The sequence below is a fragment of the Hyperolius riggenbachi genome, chromosome 3, assembly GCF_040937935.1.
Source record: "Hyperolius riggenbachi isolate aHypRig1 chromosome 3, aHypRig1.pri, whole genome shotgun sequence".
Taxonomy (NCBI): Eukaryota; Metazoa; Chordata; class Amphibia; order Anura; family Hyperoliidae; genus Hyperolius; species Hyperolius riggenbachi.
The window spans coordinates 379,953,166-379,976,382 of record NC_090648.1 but is presented as its reverse complement, the minus strand read 5'-3'; the positions used below and the strand labels follow the sequence as shown (position 1 = coordinate 379,976,382).

Below are 23,217 nucleotides of genomic sequence, written 5' to 3'. Positions count from 1 at the left end.
CCTTCATCACATCACGGCTGGACTATAGCAATGCCATCTATGCAAGCCTTCCAAATAAAGACCTACAGCGTCTGAGCTTGTACAGAATGCTGCTGCAAGACTTAATAAGCCAACCCAACCATTGCCACATAACACCAATCCTTTGCTTTCTACACTGGCTACCCATAAAATGGAGAATCCTTTTCAAAATTGGCATAACATTCACATACCTACCAAGACCTAGGCCCTGGATACAACAACATTCCAGGACAGCCGATGAAAGTGCTACAAGCAGGAATCTGGGAAATGGCTTTAGGCTGTCCTGAAAGCTGGGACTGAACACCAGGAGTACGTACCGATTTTGGATTTGGTCTCCAGTGAATTTAATGTATTTGTTCTTTTCCATTAATTTATATATGAGAGTGTCAATGACCACCTTCTGGCTCTGAAAAGCTTCCTCAATAAACTGGTACCTGAAACAGAGTATTAAGTTATAAAAGGTATATTCACTATAGGATTGCACGCACGCACGCACGCACGCACGCACGCACGCACGCACGCACGCACACACACACACACACACACACACACACACACACACACACACACACACACACACACACACACACACACACACACACACACCTGTGTTCCTTGTGTTCTTGCAGCTGGCAATCCCGGCAAGTCAGTTTATCACAGGTTTCACAGTACAGTTTCAGCTGCTCTTTCTTGTGAGTCTGGCAGAAGACGGGCCGCTGGCTGTTACCCCCAACAGCTGTGAAGAGACAAATCAGATGTAGAACGCATACAGGATTACACCAGAGATTAGGACTGTTGACCACTAAATGTCTGTGGAGCTTTAAAGAGGGTACAATAGCAGCATTACAGCTCTCTCTTTGGGGGGGGGGGGGGGGGGGGGAGTTACGTACCTGGTGGTACCTCCTCCTTCTGGCGCACTGTGTGGTCTTTGGTGAACTTCACTCTCTGATGGGCTTGGATGCAGTTCTTGCACAGCCATTCTACACACTCAACACAAAAGCCGCGTGCCTCTGCGTTGTCCTCACAGCTTGTGCAGACTTGCTGAAGAGAAAAATAGAAAGGTTTAAATACAGTATTTCAATGCCTAAAATTGTATTGTTAATTGGCACCTCAATCCATTTATGCTTTTTCTAGGGGTTCCCACAAATCTGTCTTTGTAGAATGAGCAATGCTTAATTTCTATGCCCCTCGCACTTGGTTTGGTTTACTTGATGGCATATCAAAGGCATTCAGTTATATACATTGCTATACAAGCTTTTCAGCTGATCACTTTTTCAGAAAGGCTAAAGCATTTTTACAATTTATACAAAATGCCACTCTGAGTTGTGGGGAGGAAAGGGGGAGACTCTGGAAATAATTATAATTTTTTCAGGTTTTATTTTTTTTTTAATAGGTGCAAGCACTGACCTGTACAGCTTTGCCTTAGTTTTCAAAGTGGACCTGAACTCTTGCACAGGACAGGAGTTTATGTATTTAGAGAGTTTAGCCTGTTTAATTCCCCCTCATTTGTGTCTAACAAGTTGTAATTTGATCTATCCCCTGTGTCACATGACTGCCATGGCAGAGATGGCAGATAAGCCCATTTGAAATCACAGGATGTTAATAAGTGGGCTTCCATGAATCAGGCAGTAGAAACAATGCAAATTTATAGTAGGATTTGTATCTGCTGTATTAAAGAAATGTTTTTAGTTTAAAGTTGATTATGCTGTTTTTTTTTTAGAATAGAGAAAACGTTCTGAGTTCAGGTTAGTTTTAAAGCGGGTCCGAGATGAAAAACTAACTATAACAAGTAACTTGTCTATATATCTTATCTAAAGTTTAGAGCAAATCTAGCTGCAAACAGCTTTTATAGAAAATGATTATCTCTTCCTGTGATACTACAGCAGCCATGTTTGTAAACATTACACAGAGGCAGGCTTAGCTGTATCTTGAGCACTCAGTCTGTGAAAAAAACCTAATCCCCCCTCTGCCTCTGAAATCAATGGCTAGTAACACCTCCTCCTCCTGCCTAGACTAAGCTCCCATGAGCCCTTGCTACTGCCAAGGCTCTCTGAAAACCTGTGGGTGTGGTTTATTTAGTTTATAGGGAATTAGAGTATTAAAACAAAAACAAAGTATTTGGCTTGAGGAATGTCCTATAAACCATAGGAAAGTAACACATTTATGCAAGGAGTAAAAGTTCACCTTGGATCCACTTTAAAGGATATCCGAGGTGAAAAAGTGATAAACACAATTGTATCTATCTCACAGTTTTATATTTAAGCACTTAAGGACCATAGGTTTAAACCCCCCCTAGTGACCAGGGTATTTTTGACAACCTAGTTCTATGCAACTTTAAAAGCTCGCTACAGAGTCATATAAAAAACTTTGCACACAAATAGATCTCCCCACTTTTGTTGCAACCAACAGAGCTTTCTGTTTTTAAATAAAAATGCGGGCTAACAGGCTGTCGCAACTGAACTAAGTCATTCAGCGGGGATGCGTGTGCTTCTGCGCACCTGATCCCCTGCAAAACACGCCCCCGGAACATGACCCCAATCGACGTTACACGGTCCGGGGGGAACCACCTTGCGGCCACTGATTGGCGTTAGGCAGTCTTAAGGTGGTTAAAGGGAACCTTAACCCTGGGAAAAAATGTACACTTCCTCAAGCCCCCTGGAGCCATCCTGTGCCCTTGCCAGTGCGCGAGTGTCCTTCGGTACCTGCGGCAGGTTAGTTTAGATTTCGGCCGAATTAGGCCTCTTCCTGTCGTTAAGCACGACCTGCGCAGGACGCACTTGATGGTGAAGAAGAACACGCGTTGCCGGGGGCGGACGCCTAGTCGGCCAAAAATGAAATTAACCAGCGGCAGGGACCAGAGAACACTCGAGGACCAGCAAAGACAGCTGCAGGGGGCTTGGGGAAGCCACAGGTAAGTGAAACTTTATTTTCTCCAGGGTTAAGGTTCCCTTTAAATCTAGTTTTTACGGTTTCATAGTCTCTGCTCAATGACACCTTCATTGCAGTATGCCAGAGCTTAAATCTATTAGCCCCTTTTTCTCTCTTTCCCACTCTCAGAAGTCATATAACTCACAGGAAAGTGTTTTATGACTAATTACTTATTAATGAGGGCTTTCCTATAGTCCGACCAAGTCCTGACCCGGACAGAAACTGTCACTCGCTTACCTGATTTTTAACTCTTTCAGGCAGAGAAAAGAAAAAAAGAAAAAATGATACACAGCATAGTCATTTGTGTGCTTGGCACTATACATACACATGTCTATCTCATCTTGTCACCTCAATTGTCCTTTAAGAACTGCTGATAATATTTACCGCATTTTTCGGACTATAAGACGCACCTAGGATTAGAGGGTAAAAACCAGGGAAAAAAAAAATAAAAATATATATATATATATATATATATATATATATATATATATATATATATATATATATATATATATATATATATATATATATATATATATATATATATATATATATATATATATATACGAAACCTCGTACGTCTATGGTCCAGGAGCATCTTGTAGATGTTCTCCCAATTACTGTCCTGTTCCTGTCATCCTTGTGGTTTTCCTCTTGGCCCCAATGTCCTCCTCCTGTCCCCCAGTTTCCTTCTTCTGCCCCCCAGTGACCTCCTTTTGTTCCTCAGTGTCCTCATGCTGCCCCCAGTTTACGCCTCCTCTCCCCAGTATCCTCATGCTGTCCTAAGTATTAAACTGCAGATTGGTCCCAGTGTATACATTTTGTGTCCGCCTGTTTGCCCCTCGCTACGCCATTGTCATGTAAATCAGCGGCAGAAGCCGATCGTATTAAACAGCAGACTGTCCCCATTGTATACATATATTGTCTGCCTCTTTGCCCCTCGCTGCGCCATTGTCATGTACTTATTTTGTCATGTACTTAGCGGCAGAAGCCGCTCGTGTCAAACAGCAGACTGTCCCCATTGTATACATAATCAGTCCGCCTGTTTGCCCCTCGCTGCGCTGTGTTATGTAAATCAGCGGCAGAAGCAGCTCGTATTAAGGGCAGACTGTCCCCTGTATACATATTCAGTACACCTGTTTGCCCCTCGCTGCGCTATGTGTAATGTAAATCAGCGGCAGAAGCCGCTAGTATCACTCACCGGACATAGCGTGCCTGCGGCGAACAGGGACTCCTCTCTCGCTCACTCCTTCCCCCAAGTGCCCGTATTTCATAGTCGCGTCATTACACACGTGGTCACGTGTTCTCTGAGGACATGGAATTTTACACCTCCCACATTGCCTTTTGGGGGCATTTTATTGATATTATTTTATGGGAAGGCCCCAGGACAATGAGGATTTTATGCTGTTACTTAATAGGAAACAAAATAGGAATGAGATTTACATCTGAAGTGAACGACAAACAGATTTATTTCCTTGACCTGACTATCATGATCAGTGACACTGGCAGACTAGAAACAGAAATTTTTCGGAGACCGACTTCAACCAACTCCCTATTAAAATGGGACAGTTCGCATCCCAAATATTTACGCAAAAGTATACCTATTGGCTAGTTCTTAAGAGCACGGAGGAATTGTTCGAATGAACAGAGCTTTGAAAAGGACGATTCTCAATAACAGATTTTTACAGAGGGGATTCCCTCAAGAAGTGATTGATCGAGCTTACTCCCGAGCAAAAAATACCCCTCGTGTAGACACACTGAAAGAGAACCCCAGGAATAGAGGCTGTAAAAATACAAACAAAAATAAACAAACCGATGTACCTGGCCAACATAGGTCTCCACCCTGTTTGGTGGGTACATACACGGCACAATCACATGCAGTTTTTGAGATTCTCAAACACTATTGGCCAATACTTCAGAAAGATAAAGACCTGTCTACATTTTTGCCCCCTAATCCACTGGTGACATATAGGAGAGCTGCCAACTTGAGGGACCTCCTCGTTCACAGCACTTTCTCCACCAATCCACCTCAGATCCAAACTTGGTTGCCATCTAAACCCAATGGCTCTTTTTCCATTGTGGCAGGTGCAAGGCCTGTAAATATATGCCGACAACTAAACAATTTATCTGCCCACAAGATGGACGATGTTATAAGATTCTCTCGTTCATCACCTGTAATACCAAATCTGTGGTATATGGAGCAAGATGTAAGTGCAACCTCTGGTATGTGGGTAAAACAACGAGAGCACTAAAAGAACGGCTACTAGAGCATATTGGGGATATAAAACATAAGAATGATACCCCTATCTCTAGACGTATGAACCAGGTGCACCCACATTCGCGATTTGACATATTGTGGGGTATACAACAATGGAGAAAACATGTGAGAGGAGGAAACCTTGACAAGAAGCTTACACAAGTTGAGTCCCAATGGATTTTTCGTTTGAACACAATTGCACCCTATGGCCTTAATGAGGACTTCAACCTAGCATGTTTTTTATAACATCATACTATATGGGTTGGGAGATTTACATTTAGTCCACATAGGGTCAGTTTGAAAGTTCACACTATCAGATACAGGGAGATATGTGACATTGTGTGTCACACAGTCTATTAACTGTGGCTAACAGCTGTAGACCACACCATTCAATTAGAATGGGGTTTTTAATACATGAGGCAGACATTCACTGAGGCATTTTCAGCGTGCATTCAGGTTTACCCCTTATGCCACTGTAGATTGACATATCTCAACCTATCCTATTCATTTTATCTTAGTGGGGACTTGCTCTTCCAAGGTTATGTCCCATACTCTCTTATATGTATAATTCCTCTTTCCTCCACTGATTTAACTTATGTATTTGCCAAGCATAAACATGTAATGTTTAAAGTAGCTATTTTGATGATTCATGACTGTGCGTCCTGTGTAACTTATAGGGGGTTCATCCCCCTTTTTGTATGGTAGAATCTATTGGAGGTATAAGTGGCTTTTTTACTTACGAGCAAACTACATTCATCGTAATATATGTGGCCTTTATAAGGATGTAAACATACATCCAATATGGCCGCCGTTGCCATGTCTACATGTGTACACAATAGGCTAGTGGCCCCGTGTATAGAGCGACTGGTTACCATACCAACGCTCGACCAATAGGAAACAACGAGACGGAGATCCGGAAATGACGTTTCCGGAAGTGACGTCACCGTCAGTGCACGCCGATTTCGCGCCATTCCCTCTCGCCGCGCTATGCGCATATACAGGTAATGGGACACACATATGTCCTAATATAGCACGCATTGTATGCCGGACCTACCCAGGAACTGGCATACAGATATGACCCACTTACACCGAAGTGGGCGTACCCTTCCTTTCCTCCCAGTATTTAATCCCTTGCCGAACGCGGCACGATAGCTCTGACTGGGGCACTTGCTGGGGGTTATACTGTTGGTGGGGGGGGGGGGCACTTTGTACATAATTTTGTTACTCTTTACTGTAAATGTGTATAGCATCTTTTTGAAAAAGCCGTGAGGTAAAACATGTCAGAGAACCATATTACAGCACTTGTATTATAGAGCACAGCCACTTTTGTATATACCTCCTTTTGCTATACTGAATGAATGCACTGTTACCTACTGACAGCTCTCAATTTGGGTCATTCACTCCCTCCTATATGTGATGAGCTTTTGTTAGAGTGTATGACATTCAGTGTCAGTGGGGCCTGATTTTTACTTTGTGTGGGATAGCTACACCACACTCTGACAGGACATAGAGTGTGGGGGATCAGCAAGGACCTCCATACTTTGTAATTTGCTCTGCAATTGCATATCAGCACCCCATCTGAGGGGTCACATAACTATGTGATCTCATATGTATCTATTTTAGATTATTTACCTTAGCAAGTGATACGCTTGTATACCCATGTACCGATAGGGCCTGTCCTTACGGACCTGGTGTTTCTTCATCATATCCACTCAGCTCCAATGGCCACTGTAGTTTGAGGTTGCATCCACCTCGGAACGACTGAAGGGCTATTAGCTCAGTTCCATGCCTGATTTTATATTAATCTAGTAAGTGGATTTTTTATTGTGCACCTTGCTTTAATAAAGTGTTACACTACGGAGCGCTCCTGCTCTTCTATTCTTTTGCTCAAGCCTCATGACAGCCGGGCTTCACAGGAGCAGCTAGAGTGCAACAATCACGAGCCTACAACTGAAAGAGTCCACGCAGTGCAAGATATCACATCCTTCCTAAAAAAAGAAATTAGGCTGGCAAAGATTGAAGCTAAAAAATAAAAAAAATCAAAAAAAAAAAATCGCTAGGAATATCAAATTTAACCCAAAGAAGTTTTGCAAGTACATCAACTCTAAAAAAAGAAAAGTTGACTGTATTGGACACCTAAAGGATGAGGGTGGGAAATCAATGGTGGATGACCAAGCTAGGTTAGCGCAGAGTTATTAAAGGCTTTATTTGCTTCTGTCTTCACAAGGGAAACATCACTGTTGCAAATGACAGATGCAGAAGAGTCTCAATCTTCCAATTATAAAATTAAATACTGAACGAATGTACTTTGTTCTATGGTTGAACTCGATGGATGTATGTCTTTTTTCAACCCAAATAACTATGTAACGCAGGAAGAAGTGAAGGCAAGACTAAATAAATTAAAAATAGACAAGGCACCTGGCCCGGACAGCACGCATCCCCGGGCCCTAAGGGAATTAAGTTCAGTTATAGATAAACCTCTTTATCTTATCTTTTGTGACTCTCTTTCACTGGCAGAGTCCCAGTGGATTGGCGTACCGCCCACGGTTTCCCAAGTTATAGACCTGTAAGCTTAACATCAGTCGCATGCAAACTATTTGAGGGGTTAATAAGATCTACTATACATTACTTAAAAGTAGAAAATCTTAATTCTCAGCATCAACATGGGTTTACTAAAGACAGGTCCTGTTTGACTAACATGCTCAGCTTTTATGAGGTAGTGAACGCAAATCAGAGGTGGCCTTAGACTACGCGGGGCCTGAGGCGAGTGTCATATGCGGGGCCTAGAGATATATGCTGTGGATACACACGTTGTGGAAGCACACACTCTGTATAGGTTAGATAGGTAGGTGCCTCCAGTATAGGTTAGATAGGTAGGTGCCCCGCAGTATTGATTAGATAGGTGCCTGCAGTATAGATTAGACAGGTAGGTGCCCTGCAGTACAGATTAGTTAGGTAGGTGCCCTGCAGTACAGATTCGATAGGAAGGTGCCCTGCAGTACAGATTCGATAGGAAGGTGCCTGCAGTATAGATCAGTTAGATAGGTGCCTGCAGTATAGATCAGTTAGATAGGTGCCAGCCTGCAGTATAGGTTAGATAGGTGCCAGCCTGCAGAATAGATTATATAGGTAGGTGCCTTGCAGTATAGATTATATAGGTAGATGCCCTCGAGTATAGATTAGATAGGTAGATGACCCGCAGTACAGGTTCGATAGCAAGGTGGCTGCAGTGCTGGGGAGAGCGGGCATAGTTTTTAAAACTCACGTGTCTCCGATGCTCACAGCTACCATCTATTTCCTCTCCCCGCATCTGTGTATTGGTAACAGTGCGCCCCTGTGGTGACATGCGGTCACATCATCACAGGGGGCGCTGTTACTAATACACAGATGCTGGGAGAGGAAATAGATGGTAGCTGTGAGCATCGGAGACACGTGAGTTTTAACAACTATGCCCGCTCTCCCCAGCACTGCAGAGGGTGGGGGGGCCTCCACAGACACGGGGCCTGGGGCGATTGCCCCACTTGCCACCCCCAAAGGCCGGCTCTGACGCTAATGTGGATATTGGGAATGCTATAGATGTGATATACTTGGACTTTGCTAAGGCCTTCGATACTGTTCCCCACAAAAGTCTGGTGCTAAAGTTGAGGATGCAAGGACTGGGGAAGAGTCTGTGTGCATGGATAGGGAACTGGCTAATGGACAGAAAGAGTTGTGGTCAATGGATCATACTCAAAATGGGTGACTATCAGCAGTGGGGCCCCACAGGGGTCTGTACTGGGTCCAGTGATCTTCAATTTATTTATTAATGACCTAGGAGATGCAGTAGAAAGCAATGTTGCTATTTTTGCAGACACAAAATTGTGCAGAATCATCAACTCTGAGGAAGATAGTGACATACTGCAACAGGATCTGGATAGGATGGCTATATGGGCACATAAATGGCAGATGAAATTCAATGTTGAAAAATGTAAAGTCATGCATTTTGGTCGTACCAATGGTCTAACACCATACAAAATAAATGGGATACAGATGAGGACATCAAACTTGGAGAAGGACTTAGGAGAACTCAACAACTAATCACATTTAATGCCAAGCAGCTACAGCTAATAACATTTTGGGATGCATTAAAAAGGGAACTAAAAACTTGAGATGCTAGCATTGCCCCTGTTTAACTCTAGTAAGGCCACATCTGGAATATGGAATTCAGTTCTGAGCACCACATTACAGGAACGATATTGCAGTTTTAGAGCAGGTGCAGAGACTAGCAACAAAATTGATACGTGGGATGGAAGGTCTCACTTACCAAGAAAGGTTAGATAAACTGGGTTTATTTAGTCTAGAGAAAATATGCCTAAGAGGGGATCTAATTAACATGTATAAATGCATCAGAGGGCAATATAAAAGCTTGGCAGATGAGCTTTTTAGTTTCTAGGCCTTCTCAAAGGACTAGAGGACATGATCTGCGCATAGAGGAAAAAAAGTTTTAGCCATTTATTTAGGAAAGGGTTCTTTACAGTAAGATTGATTAAGATGTGGAATGCATTGCCACAGGAAGTAGTTATGGCAAATTCTATACCTGCATTTAAAAGGGGCTTAAGATGCTTTCCTTGCGTTGAAAGACATCCATGGCTACAATTACTAGGTAATGCCCAGTGATGTTGATCCAGGGATTTTATCTGATTGCAATCTAAAGTCTGGAATTTTTTCCCTTTTGGGGCTAATTGGACCATGCCTTGTAAGGCCTCTTGCACACTGCAAGTGATTCCGATTCAGACTCCGCTTTTTAATCAGTTTTTACATCAGATTCAGATTCCGATTTGCAGTTTGCTCCCTGCACACTGCAAATCGGAATCACTTGCAGTGTGCAAGAGGCCTAAGGGTTTTTCTCCTTCCTCTGGATCAACAGGGATATGCGAGGGGGCAGGCTGGTGTTGTACTTTGTTCTCTGGTTGAACTCAATGGATGTATGTCTTTTTTCAACCCAAATAACTATGTAACATGGGGTGGCTGTCATACTCAGATGGGGATTTTAAAAATAAATTGCAGTTGTCTCTCTTTCCCCATTAGTGGCACCCCTAGGCATTGTGCTTCGTGGGAGGTTAGACTCTGCTTGTGCTCGCTCTAAAAATTCTGCATGCAGCAGGAACACAGCCATTGATGACAGTAGAGGGGGTGAAATTAAACCTGCTGCCAGGGTCTCCCTCAAATAAGGTATAAAATACATCAGTTCTTACATAGTAAAAAGGTGCATTTGCATTACCATAGACCTGACATTTTATGTACAGCATGCAGCAGTGGAAGTGTCTATTTGGAGAACAGCAGAAAGCTATAGACTAAAACACTTTAAAAGGGACACGCTGTCAAGAATACAGAGGCTGCCATATTGGTCTCCTTTTAAGCAAGTATCAGCTTTGTCCTGATGAGCTTTCTGGCTTCAGTAGCATCTGAATTACATGCCTGAAACGAGCAGGTGGTTGGTGTGGTCAGAATAGTCTGCTTTGTTTGTGTGGGCCAAGCACTGGATAGTGTTTTTGTTGGCAAGTTTAAGTTGGGCTTTATGCAAGTAGGATTATGTAAATTCTAATTATGAGACCATGTACCTTCTCCATTTCAGGCTAAACAATCCTAGACATGCAAAAAAAAAAAAAAAATGATTTTACATTTAAACAGCTTCTTGGGTACATGAAAAAATCAATTTGAAGCCATTTAAAGGCTTAAGGCTAGTTACACACCAAGACGTTGCGTTAGGTAGAACTTTAAGGTCGCATAACGTGCACCTAACGCAAGGCCTGGTGCTCTTCTATGTGGACGTCAGAGTGAGCCGCGTTGTGCACTCACTCTGGCGTCCGTGATGCGTACTCTTGGACGCATGCGGCATCACGTGGTCCCGTCGGCCAATCGCCGCACAGAGCGGCCGCACCAGGAAGTAAACACTGCACGTCACAACGTGCAGTGAATATTAATTAGCCATGTGCCTGGCCGCTCTCCGCTCCTCCCCAACATGACTGCGCTTGTGCAAACAGTCTAACGCGGCTTAAGCCGCTGTAACGCCGTAGCATGCTGCACTTTTCGGCAGAACGTGCAGCGTTACATGTAACGCAACGTGGGCTGTGTTAACAGCCCACTTGTGTTACATTGCTGTGCGTTGGGGGAGCGTTACAGGCTGCACTAACGTGCGCCTGTAACGTCTTAGTGCGTAAGCAGCCTAAATGTCTCCCTTATGACTGACTTCATGCATGTGCTGAACCTGCTTTGCGGTGCGAATAAAAAGTTTTTTTATGTGCATGCCCAACATCATGTAGATCATCACTGAGGAAGCAAGACTGCAGTGAACTGTAATTGATGCATGTTATGAGCAGTGTAATTTACACAGGTCCAGCATGTGGCCCCTGCACACAGCTGCACATAAAGTCCTGGGTTTGCAAATTATGGTGCCCATTGCTGAATAAGATCATTGATGTAACAACTTTTGTATGCTTGAACAGGTCAGACTCACATGGCTAGGCTTCTCTACGGTGCTACTGGGAACTTCAGTGGTGTCTCGTACAAAGTAGTTTTCTATTATATCCTTGTCGGCACACTCCTGGCTGCACACTGGACATCGGATTATCCCCACTGTAAAAGAGAAAATCAATATGAATCACACATACGTCTGAGACTGGAATTTACATGTGTCAGCAATTGACAAAAGGCGAACTCTCAGCATCAATTCTTATAGTCCAAGGAAAAAAAGAAAAAAAGTTTTTGGCCTCTTACAAATATTTCAGAGAAAACCATTTTGAAATGTTACAGATTGCCCAGCAAGCTCATGACTGAGCGTTTAGGGAGCACTTTAAATCGTTAGTGATTTCCCTAAACGCTCTGACAATGTACAGTGCTGCCCATATTTATTCATACCCCTGGCAAATTTTGATTTAAAGTTACTTTTATTCAACCAGCAAGTCATTTTTTGACATAGGTGTCTCCCAAAAGATAAGACTATGTACAAGAGGCATTACTGTGGAAAAAAACATTTCTCAACTTTCATTTACATTTGAGCACAAAGTGCCCAGTCCAAAATTATTCATACCCTTCTCAATAATCAATACAAAAGCCTTTATTGGCTACTAGAGCAATAAAATGCTTCCTATAATTGCAGACCAGCTTTTTGTATGTCTCCACATTATTTTTGCCCATTCATCTTTAGCAAGGAGCTCCAAATCTTTCAGGTTGGAGGGTCTTCTCGTCATCACCCTGATCTTTAGCACCCTCCACAGATTCTCAGTTGGATTCAGGTCAGCACACTGGCTGGGCCACTCCAAAACGTGAATGTTGTTGTCTGCTAACCATTTCTTCACCACTTTTGCAGTGGGTTTTGGGTCATTGTCATGCTGAAATGTCCACTAGTGTCCAATGCAAAGTTTCTCTGCAGACTACGGCCCAGTGCACACCAAAACCGCAGATCGTCAAAACACTAGCGGTTTTGGGAGCAGAGAGCAGATATTTGGCCGGGTGCACATCAAGCGGATTTTGTATGCGATCCACCAGCCGCATCAGCCAGTGAAAACGCTTGGCTAATGTATTTCAATGTGTGGTGCACACCGGCGGTTTGAGGTTTTTTAGCAAACCGCAAACGCGCAGCAGGAGGCGCGTTTGCGGCTTGGCAAAAACCTCAAACCGCCGGTGTGCACTATCCCATTGCAATACATTAGCCAAGCATTTTTCCAGGCGGATGCGGCCGGCGGATCGCTCCAAAAACCGCTCGGTGTGCGCTGGGCCTACCTGATGATGTGGTTGAGAATCCTCATGTATTGCTCTTTTTTCATGGTTCCAATCACTGATTAGGTCCCCTGGTCCATTGGCTAAAAAAAAAAAACACCCTTAAAGCATTAGGTTCCCCTCATCAAGTTTGACAGTGGGGATGGTGTTCTTTGGGTTGAAGGCTTTTTTTTTTTTTACGCCAAATGAAAGAAAAATCATTGTGACCAAACAATTGCATTCTGGGGTGGAGGGCTGACAGTCGCGGGATTGACATCACAAGGGAGCCAGGTGAGTGGGGAGAACAAAGCTCTGCTGTCGCGGGCTGCTGTACACCTGCTAGGTTTTCGACAGAGCCTGCCTCTGTCAAGTTTTATTTAGCGTCTGTGCAAGCATTATATAGTACCCCTTAAGTAAGTTACTGTTTTAAAAAAACTTCTTTTCCTCTTTCATTGTTTGCGGATTATCAGCATCAGGCCTCCTGAATACTGAATAATAACTGTATGAGGAGGGAACAGTTCTAAATTTATATGGCTATATTTACTTTCCTCACTGTCAAATACCTAGCCAGCTTCTCTACAATATGCAAACACTATATATGTCTTCTGGAAGATAACATTTACCAACACTGCAATTCTGGCTTATTCCTACATACCTGGGGCTATCCGCGGACATGGGGCTGGAGAAAGCCCCAAGTATGTATAAAAAAAATTTTTTTTTTTTGTATGGCTCTGGTACGCTTTAATCCCATTCAAAATATCAACAATTATTAAACATACATTCTCGCATTTACATTCCAACCTTCAAAAAAATCCACCCACAAATCGACCAAACAAAAATATTTAGCTGAGGAGCCAATTTCAGGGAACTCCGCATAAGTATCGGCAACACAATAATACCAGACTACATCAATACCAGTTGTAAACCTGTGATTCCCTTAGAGGCGCTTCCAAGCTAGAACAAAGAATATCCATAATCCAATCATAAGAGAAATTAGCTGAACGCTCTTCAATAGAAAATGTACCTTTTCATCTTCAAAGATGCATAAAATCTATATTCCATTACTAGACCCAAAAACACACGATGCCATATACGAACTGCTCTGAAGCACACGCTTAGGAGGTGTGGGGCTGATGTTTTGTTAACTACAAGCATATTTAAGAGTTTCAACAAGAAAAAAAAATGTTCTTGCAGCATAGTAAACATACATTTACATTAATGTTATTTGCTTATACTTCCGAGTAGTGAATATATACACCAAGAGGTGGTGTTGGTCTACAGAAATAGTAGAATATGTAACAGTGCTCCTCTAGTGCAGACACTAGGATAGCTAGCGGAGGACGTCAGAAGAGACAACCAGTGGAGTTTCAGTATTTGGAACATGAAAATACCAAGGATTGGCTGAGTGCTGTATGTGCAAATCATTTTATAACTTTCTTTACAGTACATATTTTAAAGAGGAGCTGTCAGCCATACTATCTCAGGAAAAAAAACACAAACATAGAAGTAGATAAATACTTGCGCTACTTACATAACCTATGCATTGCACTGTCCACGTTATGATTCCTGTGAATTTTATAAAGGAAGAGTAGAGAATCCTATTCTAGACCGTTTTTACTGTGGCCATTTTGAATCCAATCGTGATGTAATATCCACCCCTAGTCTCCTCTGCCTGATTTGCCCGCCCTTCACCCAGCATGCCCTTCAAATTCTCTTTTGTGTACCAAATAAGAGTCATGTAAACTGGGGAATGATAATTTATCAACAAGAAAAATAGTGATTTTAACTTTTGGATTGCCTGATTAGCATCCTTATTACTGGTTTACCAGATAAAAATAAATTCTTGATTTTTGATTTTATGCACAACAGTTACTCTTTAAAGAGAATCTGTATTGTTAAAATCGCTCAAAAGTAAACATACCAGTGCGTTAGGGGACATCTCCTATTACCCTCTGTCACAATTTCGCCGCTCCTCGCCGCATTAAAAGTGGTTAAAAACAGTTTTAAAAAGTTTGTTTGTAAACAAACAAAATGGCCACCAAAACAGGAAGTAGGTTGATGTACAGTATGTCCACACATAGAAAATACATCCATACATAAGCAGGCTGTATACAGCATTCCTTTTGAATCTCAAGAGATCATTTGTGTGTTTCTTTCCCCCATGCACTGAAGTTTCAGGCTGCTCTTTTCTTCTTGCAAACAGCTTTGCCCTTGTTTGTAATTCCTCAGTATGTGAAAGCCCAGCCAGCTCAGAGGACGATTTATCCAGCTGATTAGAGCAGCTTCTCTCTTCTCTCTTATCTAAATAACACACAGGCAGTGTGCATAGAGGGGCCAGAAAGGGTGAGTTCATAGCAGAACCACAACACTGAAGAACTTGGCAGCCTTCCAGACACAGGCCGACAAGTCTGACAGGGGAAAGATACATTGATTTATTACAGAGACTGTCATAGTAGAAAGTGCTGCAGTTAGCCAGAACACAGAATAGCTTTTGGAACATGTAGGATGATAAAAAACAGGATGCAATTTTTGTTACGGAGTCTCTTTAAGTCTAAGAGGTGGGGTATAGCATCTTCTCTAATCAACCTACTTTTCATGAATTAATAGGACTATAATCACATGAATGAGTCGAAGTAAAAGGAAAAAAAAAAAAAAGTAACAATCTATATTTACCTTCGATTGTAAAAGTGCCATCAAAAGATCACACCTGATGAAAAACGTGTACCATTAATGGGCACCTTAAGACTCACTGCGGTTTGGCACAGTTACCAGTCTTACAGGTGGCACGTCATACAGTGGGTTGCAAAAGTATTCAGCCCCCTTGAAGTTTTCCACATTTTGTCATATTACTGCCACACACATGAATCAATTTTATTGGAATTCCACATGAAAGACAAACACAAAGTGGTGTACACATGAGAAGTGAAACGAAAATCCAAACATTTTTTACAAATAACTGCAAAGTGGTGTGTGCATAATTATTCAGCCCCCTTTGATCGGAGTGCTGTCAGTTGCCTATAGACATTGCCTGATGAGTGCTAATGACTAAATAGAGTGCACCTGTGTGTAATCTAATGTCAGTACAAATACAGCTGCTCTGGGAGGGCCTCAGAGGTTATCTAAGAGAATATTGGGAGCAACAACACCGTGAAGTCCAAAGAACACACACACACACACACAAAGACAGGTCAGGGATCAAGTTATTGAGAAATTTAAAGCAGGCTTAGGCTACAAAAAAATTTCCAAAGCCTTGAACATCCCATGGAGCACTGTTCAAGCGATCATTCAGAAATGGAAGGAGTATGGCACAACTGTACACCTACCAAGACAAAGCCATCCACCTAAACTCACAGGCCGAACAAGGAGAGCGCTGCAGAAATGCAGTCAAGAGGCCCATGGTGACTCTGGACGAGCTGCAGAGATCTACAGCTCAGGTGGGAGACTCTGTCCATAGGACAACTATTAGTCATGCACTGTACAAAGTTGGCCTTTATGGAAGAGTGGCAAGAAGAAAGGCATTGTTAACAGAAAGCATAACAAGTCCCGTTTGCAGTTTGCCACAAGCCATGTGGGGGACACAGCAAACATGTGGAAGAAGGTGCTCTGGTCAGATGAGACAACAATGGAACTTTTTGGCCAAAATGCAAAACGCTGTGTGTGGCAGAAATCTAACACTGCACATCACTCTGAACACACCATCCCCACTGTCAAATATGGTGGTGGCAGCATCATGCTCGGGGGGTGCATCTCTTGAGCAGGGACAGGGAAGCTGGTCAGAGTTGATGGGAAGATGGATGGAGCCAAATACAGGGCAAACTTGGAAGAAAACCTCTTGGAGTCTACAAAAGACTTGAGACTGGGGCGGAGGTTCACCTTCCAGCAGGACAATGACCCTAAACAAAGCCAGGCCAATAATGGAATGGTTTAAAACAAAACATATCCATGTGTTAGAATGGCCCAGTCAAGTCCAAATCTAAATCCAATCAAGAATCTGTGGCAAGATCTGAAAACTGCTGTTCACAAACACTGTCCATCTAATCTGACTGAGCTGGAGCTATTTTGCAAAGAAGAATGGGCAAGGATTTCAGTCTCTAGATGTGCAAAGCTGGTAGAGACATATCCTAAAAGACTGGCAGCTGTAATTGCAGCAAAAGGTGGTTCTACAAAGTATTGACTCAGGGGGCCGAATAATTATGCACACCCCACTTTGCAGTTATTGATTTGTAAAAAATGTTTGGAATGATGTATGATTTTCGATCCACTTCTCACATGTACACCACTTTGTATTGGTTTTTCACGTGGAATTCCAATAAAATTGATGCATGTTTGTGGCAGTAATGTGACAAAATGTGGAAAACTTCAAGGGGGCCGAATACTTTTGCAAGCTACTGTATATAAGTTATCTATCTTTAATGGGACTTCTTTTCATAAGACTCCCTCCTTACTTGTACAGACCCCATCAAATATCTCTTATAGGGATTGGGACTTAATCCATAGAGCAACAGTTTGAAGCCTGAGTGTTGTGCAGATGGATTGCTAAACTACAGTCTAGGGATGTGTACTGTTGCTATGGAGGGAAGGAAGGACAAAGGCATAGCACTCAACAGAGTGGCTTCAGGCAAGCTGAATAAGGAGGGGGTACAATATTGGGCAGCTTTACTTGCACTAGATTCACAGCCAAGGCTGCCTCATGTTTAGTCTAGTGTTTGAAGCTGTATAAGGCTTTAGTCACTCTCTTGCACTAATAAGCTTCTAAAAACCAACAATTTTGTTACGCAAACTTAAAAATCCTCACTATTTATATGAACGTTTTCAAGGCATTTGCAAATTCCAAAGCCACCCTTCACATAAATCCCCATTCATGGCAATCTATCAGTACAAGAGATGTGCAAGGGCGTTACTTTTGATGACATCCAAGCAAACAGCATGCACCTTAAATTAAATTAGAATTTAAACCTTAAATTAGAATTTAAAAAAAAGGAAATCTAGGATGTGCAAATTTAAACAGGCACTAATTACCCAGGGAAAAAGTATGAGGCTCAAACACCACAAACACCAAACAGTTCCCCTGTGGGGTACTCACCTCGGCAAGAGGAATTCTCAGGGTCCCAATGAGGCTTCCCACGCCGTCCTCTGTCCCACGGGGGTCTCGCTGCAGCCCTCCGAACAGCGGCCCCGACAGGTCCGACAGCTTGTTCAATATTTACCTTTCCAGGCTCCAGTGGGGGCGCTGTTGTGGCTTTCGGCTCCGAAGTAGACGAAAATACCCGATCTCAGTCGGGTCCGCTCTACTGCACAGGCGCCGGAGACTTGCGCCTGCGCAGTAGAGCAGACCCGACGGCGATCGGGTATTTCCGCCTTTTTCGGAGCAGAGAGCCACCACAGCGCCTGCGCAGGAGCCAGGAAGGTAAATAATTTACATCGCCGCTGTTCGGAGGGCTGCAGTGAGACCCCCGAGGGACGGAGGACGGCGTGGGAAGGACCCTCCCGAGGAGAGTACCCCCCCCCCCCCCCCCCCCCGGGGAACTTTTTGATGTTACAGGTTTTCTTTAACCTCCCTGGCGGTAAGCCCGTGCTGAGCACGGGCTATGCCGCCGGGAGGCACCGCTCAGGCCCCGCTGGGCCGATTTGCATAATTTTTTTTTTGCTACACGCAGCTAGCACTTTGCTAGCTGCGTGTAGCATCTGATCGCCGCCGCTACCCGCCGATCCGCCGCAATTCCTCTCGCCGCGGCCGCCCCCCCCTCCCCCCAGACCCCGTGCGCTGCCTGGCCAATCAGTGCCAGGCAGCGCTATGGGGCAGATCGGAGTCCCCTCTGACGTCACGACGTCGATGACGTCGGTGACGTCATCCCGCCCGTCGCCATGGCGACGGGGGAAGCCCTCCAGGAGATCCCGTTCTTTGAACGGGATCTCCTGATCTCCGATCGCCGGAGGCGATCGGAGGGGCTGGGGGGATGCCGCTGAGCAGCGGCTATCATGTAGCGAGACTTTGTCTCGCTACATGAAAAAAAAAAAAAAATTAAAAAAAAAAGATTTGCTGCCCCCTGGCGGATTTTTTGCAAACCGCCAGGGGGGTTAAAGGACTACTGTAGGTGGGTGGGGGTTGAAAAAAATAATTGAACTTACCGGGCTTCTAATGGTCCCCTGCAGACGTTCTGCGCCCGTGTAGCCACTCAACAATGCTTTGGTCTCCACCTCCGGTTCACTTCTGGAATTTCTGACCTTAAAGGTGGAAAACCACTGTGCCTGCACGGCCGCACCCTCGCTGACGTCACCAGCAGTGTATTGCTCAGGCCCAGTATGGTCTGCGCCTGTGCAGTAAGCTCCTAGTGACGTCAGTGGAGCGTAGGCATAGTGATTTTCCGCCCCTAAAGTCGGAAATTCCAGAAGTGAACTGGAGGCGGAGACCGGAGCATCGGTGACAGGCTGCCCAGGCGCAGAACGTCTGCGTGGGACCATTAGAACTAGTAGTCCTTTATGTACACAAAAATGCGACAAAACACACAAAACTTCAGATTTCCAAACATCCACATCAAGCTTTAAAAAGTAGATTGATATGGATGGTTAAAAGCATATAAACAGTTTTAACATCCATGTAAACTTCGACTTCAGCCACTATACAATTTCTTTCCTATGAAGCTATTAATATAATAAAGATAAAGACCAGATTCCAATTAAACTCAGATATTGCAGTCAATGTGCATAGCATCCTCTGAATCCTGATCTGAAAACTGTAACTATTGGCAATTGAAAATTATACAGATAATAGAAGAAATAAGAATCAGTTGTGATGTAAGTGGTGTACACATCAGTCTTCATATAAAAGCACTAGTTTAAGTTTCTGCAGCCGGATTACAAATTAATCTGGTGGAGATCCTCCCAACGAAGCCAATGAATTAGATTTCCATTTTAAATGGGTGACATCTGGAATAACTTAATAGACATGATGAGGTAAAGCAATACCCATAAAATCAACAAAAACCCAAGGACTTCAAATTCATTTAAACATCGGCTATATTAACATTTTGTTGGCTAAATTAAGATTTTTCAAACTCCTTACACAGGCGAATCTTAATCAGGCAAGCTCTTTGAAAAACATTTGCATTAAGGAGGACCTATTTTTATAACGTATACGGTAAGCTGAAAACAAGAGAGAGAAAGCCGAAAGGTGCCCATTTTTGAACAGTATTTGTATGCAAAGTGCAAGTTCATTTATTATTCTGGTGCATTATAGTATACATAATTGTATTCTCCCTCTCTACATCATGTCCCCATTTTCTTCAAACCTAGCAACATACAGCAAAAAAAAACCTAGCAACATACAGCAAAAAGAGAAAAAGGTGGTACATCCAACACAAAGAAACCTTGTGTGAGCAAGCATTCTAAGGGAGCGCAAACAGCTGTACATTGGTGAAGCAAAGCAGCCCCGCATATGAAGTCAGCAGAGAAAACAGGCACACTTGAGATAAGAGAATAAAGTGAGGTTTTTAAACACGGGTGTGTCCTCTGACATCACTTAAAGTGGATCCGAGGTGAACTTTTACTCATTGCATAATTGTGTTCCTTTCCTATTGTTTATAGGGCATTCCTCAAGCCAAATACTTTTGTTTTGTTTTAATACTCTAATTCCCTATAAACTAAATAAACCACGCCTGCAGGTTTTCAGAGAGCCTTGGCAGTAGCAAGGGCTCATGGGAGCTCAGTCTGGGCAGGAGGAGGTGTCACTAGCCATTGATTTCAGAGCCAGGGGGGGGGGAGGGAATTAGGTTTTTTTTCACAGGCTGAGTGCTCAAGATACAGATAAGCCCGCCTCTGTGTAATGTTTATAAACAACATGGCTGCTGTCATTGTATCACAGGAAGAAATAATCATATTCTATTAAAGCTGTTTGCAGCTAGATTTGCTGTGTAAACTATGTAAACTTTAGATAAGATATATAGAGTAGTTACTTGTTACAGTTAGTTTTTCATCTCGGATCCGCTTTAAAGGGATCCTAGCAGCTTTTTCTTTCTCCAGTTTGTCCTAGATTCTAATAGCTGTAGGAGTCAACTCGACCAAGGTCATTGTTCTCTCCACACATCCCGCCCTACTCCGTCAGCTTTTCTCACCACATATCACAACAGAGCAAATCCCAAGTCTGGAGGCTCGAGACGCAGCCTCTGCCCCACACTGTCACCCAAGGAATTGAGTCCCGATCCTTGCGTCGCATTTGTACTTATGCTTATTTATTACCTTTTAGAAATATATGGCTTAAAGTATTCGACAAATTGAAAGTTTATTTTTGTGGTTCATTTTGTATAGAGGTGATTGGAAAAAAATGATTCAAAATCAGATCAGACCTGTCAGAAACTATCCATTTGACCCACCAATCTGACGGCAAATTGCATGGAGTGTACCAGGCATTAGAGGCAGCAGGACAGCCAGACAATGTGCATTTTTTAAAAAATATAAATATGGCAGCCTCCAGATCTCTCACTTCACGTGTCCTTTGCTGGAACTGGCTGTCTGAAATTTCCTGTTGGCTCCTGGATTGGGGACACAGGCTCCAGATTATTTTATTACACCTGTAATCTTTATTTACTTTGGCAAGGAGATATCTAAATCTTACCTAAAAAAAAAAAAAAACAGAACATGCTTTCTGGTGCCTGAAGTAAAGGCCATCAGTACCTTTGAATTTATGGCTCAACTGCACCTCGTTTGAAGCCTATCTGAAACTGCCCTTATGTTCCTTTGGAGGCTTCCAGTTTATGGGAAAACTTGTCAACTGCAGATTTCACGTAGACCTAACTTCAGCCACACCACAAATACTCTGTATACCTCAAACTATAGGCGGACATAACTTTAATGGTAAAACTATGAGGCTTCATTGCAGTGGACAATTTTATTTTGTCCCCTTCAATGAGCTACAGATTTTTAATATTCCCTATTCTGTCTCTGTCTTAACTAGAGTCCAACAAATTACACCTGGAGTGAGTGATATGGAAGTTGCCATATTTATTTCCTTGTAAAACAATGAACATTGCCTGACTGTCCTACTGATCCTCTTGATATAATACTTTCAGCCATAGACCCTGAACATGCATGCAGATCAGATGTTACTGAATGAAGACTAACTGGATTAGCCACATGCTTGCTTCAGGTGTGTTTTTAGACACTACTGATACAGAAAGTTTTGAATCGGAAAGATAACTTTTGCGGGGTTTTTATTATTATTATTATTATTATTATTACTACTACATTAAAAAGCTTACTAAAGTTAGCCAATAAATGGTATTATCCTGATTCAAAACTTCCTGCATTTACCAACGGCTAAAATGGTACAATGCTCTACTGCTACACTACTTATACCTAAAAGATCAGCAGGACTGCCATGCAACTGGTAGTGTTATAAAGGGAATGAATATGGCAGCCTCCTGGAATATCATCATACCAATATATGGGCTGCATGTAGGCAAAGAGGAAGAGGACTGGAGAATTAGAAATAATTGTGAAACCGAAGAATGATTCTTGATAGAGCAGCACAAGTGCTGATTCAATTCAAAAGAGTATATAGGAATTCTAACAAATCCTTATTGCTGGCTAGGAAGCATGGAAACTGAGCAGCCATAATTAGTCCCATTGGAATCGCCAGTTTTTGTGAGGTTCCCTCAAAGGTGGAGGTTGGAAAGCCAGTTTTGTCTACCTCTGCCATATCAGTATAGTGCTACATATATGTGCGCTTTTGTATGTTTTGACTTTTTCTGTACAGTAATTTACAGGCAACCTTGTGGGACAAAAAACAAAACAAAACAAAACAAAAAAAACATTCTTTACCTAGTATAAAACTAGAAATGGATTTAAAATGTATACAAATAAAGTAATTCAGTAATTCAATTAAACTCAGGCTGGTCTCCTCCTCCTCCCCATTGACAGCCAAGGCTGCCTTCTGAAATCTACGGTAACCTGGAAGACTAGAATGCTGACTCATTTCTCCCTTAAAGTGGATCCGAGGTGAACTTTTACTCATTGCATAATTGTGTTCCTTTCCTATTGTTTATAGGGCATTCCTCAAGCCAAATATTTTTTTGTTTTAATACTCTAAAAACCTGTGGGCGAGGTTTATTTAGTTTATAGTGAATTAGACAGCCTTGGCAGTAGCAAGGGCTCATGGTAGCTCAGTCTGGGCAGGAGGAGGAGGTGTTACTAGCCATTGATTTCAGAGGCAGAGGGGAGGAGGAGGGAGGAGGGTTAGGTTTTTTGCTCAAGATACAGCCTGCCTCTGTGTAAGGTTTGTA

The 23,217-nt window shown here is 42.9% G+C and overlaps 1 protein-coding gene across 3 annotated transcripts in view; it reads right to left on the bottom strand.

Moving 5' to 3' along the window:
* The window catches only part of LOC137564039 (transcription intermediary factor 1-alpha-like), a 149,462-nt gene that overhangs the window by 42,378 nt on the left and 83,867 nt on the right, over positions 1 to 23,217 (bottom strand). For all 3 annotated transcript variants that reach the window (XM_068277335.1, XM_068277334.1, XM_068277336.1), the window contains exons 2-5: positions 11,700 to 11,818; positions 909 to 1,059; positions 625 to 754; positions 336 to 452 (exon numbers count right to left, since the gene is read on the bottom strand). In XM_068277335.1, the coding sequence (XP_068133436.1) occupies positions 336 to 452; positions 625 to 754; positions 909 to 1,059; positions 11,700 to 11,818 (517 nt within the window). The remainder of the gene's footprint in view (positions 1 to 335; positions 453 to 624; positions 755 to 908; positions 1,060 to 11,699; positions 11,819 to 23,217) is intronic.